Below are 4,204 nucleotides of genomic sequence, written 5' to 3'. Positions count from 1 at the left end.
TGTAATTCGTCTTAACAATAGTAAAGAGAGATTTACTTGGCCTTTTCATATTTGACAAAGAAAAAATTTATATGATCGTCCAGATTATCTCCTGAAAATGCTTTTGCAAAACTGCTGGCTGACACATATTTTTCGTTGGCCATGTTTCTTAGCCCTAGCCCTACCATTTTAAAATGGTTTCCGCAGTCCCTACTAAATCCTAGCTCCATGCACATTGTGACTTTTCTTGCACGGCTACACATTTAATTTTGCACGAGATTCTGCACCATATTTCTGCACCTTATTTCTGCATGTTATTTCTGCACCTTATTTCTGCATCTTTTTTCTGCACCTTATTTTTGCATCTTATTTCTGCACCTTATATTTGCACCTTATTTCTGCATCTTATTTCTGCACCTTATTTCTGCACCTTATTTCTGCATGTTATTTCTCCACCCTATTTCTGCATCTTATTTCTCCACCTAATTTTTGCACCTTATTTTTGCACCTTATTTCTGCATCTTATTTCTGCACCTTATTTCTGCACCTTATTTTTGCACCTTATTTTTGCACCTTATTTTTGCACCTTATTTCTGCACCTTATTTCTACACCTTATTTCGAAAATGAGGAATTCCGTGATGACCCTAGCAACTGTAAAGCAGAAGAGAAACGATGAACAACTTTTTTCATTTATGTCCTCGTTTTATTTTAGCTTGTTTATGTGCTTAGCCTTATGGTGTACAATAATATTGCCATCAAATCACTTACTTTAAACACATTCGTTTAACAGCTTTCTACATTTCTTATCTCCGCTTTCCCTTTCCCTTCAAGTACATGAAGCAATTTCTCTAATACTAAATATTACAAGAATTAATTGAGCTCTTAATTGCTGCAACTAGAAAGTGAAAATTGAATACTTTCAGTCAAAAAATTTGCCTGATTCTTGTAACTGAAAACGTCCCAGTATTTTTAGATATAGAGGCCATAAACATCACAGCAGACCAGTCCTCCATTGTCGCTTTCACTGCTGTCCGCCAAATCCTCATCATACCACACTCGCAACTCTTGGCCCGAGCTCACCGAGTAAGGAGAAAAACGCGGCGGGATAATCTCAGGAGAAAACGAGTTATATCCGGGTAACTCGTACCACTTTCCAGGTTGATCCGGGAGGAACGGGCTTACTGGCATAATAATGGTGTTGCTTGAAGTTGTTATGACTACATCAATGCGTTTTGCTCCTGCAACTTTGTCACCACAGCCCCAGAAAGACCAGTAGGAAACGCTGCTATCATCGCAGGTCACGTAACCGCTTAGGTAGACCAATTTTACAGCGACTATCTTGCCACCGTAAGGAACGTTGAAACTGCCAAACGTGTCATCCCTGGCGCCAAAACATACAGGACGGGGATTCACTTTGACCCAGGAATCTAAAGATATATGAGTGGAAGAGTTAGTAAATGAATCAGTCAATCGATGTGCAAACTTACATTTATAAAATAAATCACGTCATTTTCAAACTATTGTTTTCGTACTCAAATACTTTTGTGGCAGTTGCAATACTCTTTTCCTTTCTTTTTCACACTTTCAGCTATCCCCGCCTCCAAAAAAAATTATCTCGACTAAATTGAACTGATACACATTTTAAACAAAAAAATAAATAAATGAAATAAACGTCTTCTTACCCAATGCAGCAATGGAAGGGACTATCAAGAGCATCATAGCCACAAAAATTAACCTTTGGTCCATGGTGTGCAGCACGGTACGAGAATCTAGAAAATAAAATAATCATAGCAAAGAGATAAGAAATACAGAATCAGCTCGAACGTAGGATAAGTCGAAACAAAGGGATAAGTAGGAACGTAAGATCAGTAGGAAAATGGAACAGTAAGAACAAAGGATCAGTGAGAAAATTAGGATCAATAAACAGTCATGAAATGTTTCACAGCGCTTTACATCTTCATCGTCTTGCAGCTTCTTCTACCCAACAGTGATCAAATATTATTTCTTCAGTGATAACAAAACAAAATGTCGGTCAGACAAAATGAGAGAAAGATCTAAGAGGATATCAATATTGCTTTGAAAACGAAAAGAATTTTTTTTTTGCCGATTTGCACTGCAGTGCCATTAGCTTTAATTCTCTTTTATCAGACAACTGAATTAGCCAAACATTTGAATTCAAATTATGATTCTGTTTCTGCTTAAGACAAATCGATCTTGATTTCTCACACAGAGTACATTTCTTTTGTGGAACGTTTCTTGTATACCTGTGCATAAAACTCTGGTTACCCTCCGCAGTCTTCGGGGCAATTCAAAGGTTTCTTCTTAAAATTTAAAATACGGGAATGAAAACATTTTTATCTCATCATCTTTCGATAATAAATGACTTTGTATTCAAGAATTAAGCAGCAGAAGGGAAAAATACAGGGTCATGTGGAATTAAGGCGTCTGTCGACCGAGAGTCGACCGAGTGTCGGTCGACATGTCTTCCAAGTTGATTGACCGTCGATCGACACTATCGGTCGACACCTGGTCGGCATGTCGGTCGACACTCGGCCGACACCTCGACCGATGTGTTGCAATCAACAATCGGTGGTGTATCGGTCGACTGTTGGTGGTATTGATAGCTGTCAACTGTTATTTTGCTGAAATAATAGCCAAGCGAAAGAAGATTCTCTATCACCTTTGCTGATATGTTGATAGAGCGAGAATACAACTCAAACTGCCGTCATTTCGAATACATATCTAACGCAAGTTGAGGTCTCGACAAGCACTGGGTAGGAAAAAACGGACTCACACGAACATATTCTAGGGGTGGCGAATGGTAAATACGAGACTGCGCGAGAGGGCGAGACAAGCGTTTTCCTCTGCGAGCCCGAGACATTGTGACATTTTAAATTGCGAGACCGAGACTTCAAAGGGTTTAACGTGCGAGCGCAAAACGTTCAGACTCTTAAAATTTGGGTCCCAGATTTAGTTGAGAGCTAGAACGAGCTTGTGCAGCCTTTTAGCTGGCTTCCTCAAACTGGCTGGAACTGGAAATTCCATTATAACACACTACGTTATGATCTCGTAAAACAAAATAACTGTTTTACTGGAGCCAAAACGGACGTTGCGGTAGGTTTTGTAGCTTTTTGTGGAATTCAGACAATTTAGGTGAGGTTAAGATTAAAGTTTTCTTTGAAATTTGTAAGTTGCTTCATTGAAATTCAATACCGTGTCAAGTGAAGAGAAGACGTTATTTGTAAAACCTGAGATAAACGAACGAATCGGGACTTTGAACCCCTTTAGCCTTGCTAAAAATCGAGACTCCGAGACAGCTTCGTATAAAAATCGAGACTGCGAGACGCACATAACCGCTAAAAAACGATACTGCGAGACTCGTGAAATTCGACTAAAATTTTGCGAGACCCAGAGTTTTTGAAGGACCATTCGCCACCCCCTAATATTCCAATTGCATTGAATAGCAAACATTGTAACGTAAGTTACTAAACCGTTCATTTTGATACATAGATACTAACAGTAATCCAGTGCAATACTGGATAATACAAAACCGTACCAAAATGCTGGCATAGCACAGAACGCATAAAGACGCCGAAGAAAATTACATGACGTAATTAGGGAATCTTTTTTTCCCATCGTGTTCAAGTTTTACTTGAATTAAAAAATGATACTGTAGATAATTTTACTCGTTTGATTTATTCGCACAAAAAGCAGGCACCCTCATAATCAAACTCACTTTATTTTACGTCGTCAGTTTAAAAGCTTGCTTAAAGTGGGCACAAGCGCTTTTTCAAAGAGGAAGAAGCGACGAATTTATTTCACTACCACAATGTACAAACATTACGCCACGGTGAAAATAAGCTACCAATAAAAATAAAATGAGAAAGGCTGACGGAGAGCTTAACCCTAAGAAATTTGTGTTATTATCTACTGCGAACTTCTAAATGAATCCTTTGTCAGTCATATTAAGAACAGGGAAATCTTGTTACCTATCTTAAATCTTCTTTTTAGCGTCGGATGAACTCAAGAAATCAAAATCTGCAGAAAATCAATCAATGAAACAGTCAGGATGACATTTAGGAACTCGTTTAATATCAAACTGATCTTACCTTTCTCAGTTCCTAACAAACAATTGAGAGGTGGCTGTTATGTACATATTTTGGAATCATTCCACTGACTTAGATACACACCCTTAACATCGCCTGTAGCGATTCTGTAGAACTC

The 4,204-nt window shown here is 38.4% G+C and overlaps 1 protein-coding gene across 1 annotated transcript; it reads right to left on the bottom strand.

Moving 5' to 3' along the window:
• Nucleotides 1-648: 648 nt before the first annotated feature.
• Nucleotides 649-2,887, bottom strand: LOC145502765 (uncharacterized). Its single transcript, XM_081482138.1, has 2 exons — nt 1,663-2,887; nt 649-1,407 (listed from the first exon to the last, which is right to left on the bottom strand). The coding sequence occupies exons 1-2, from the start codon at nt 1,724-1,726 to the stop codon at nt 950-952; spliced, it is 522 nt and encodes a 173-aa protein (XP_081338264.1). The 5' UTR covers nt 1,727-2,887; the 3' UTR covers nt 649-949.
• Between the last annotated feature and the right edge of the window lie 1,317 nt (nt 2,888-4,204).

Source organism: Orbicella franksi, chromosome 11, assembly GCF_964199315.1.
Source record: "Orbicella franksi chromosome 11, jaOrbFran1.1, whole genome shotgun sequence".
Lineage (NCBI taxonomy): Eukaryota > Metazoa > Cnidaria > Anthozoa > Scleractinia > Merulinidae > Orbicella > Orbicella franksi.
This window is presented reverse-complemented; position numbering and strand designations above follow the sequence as displayed.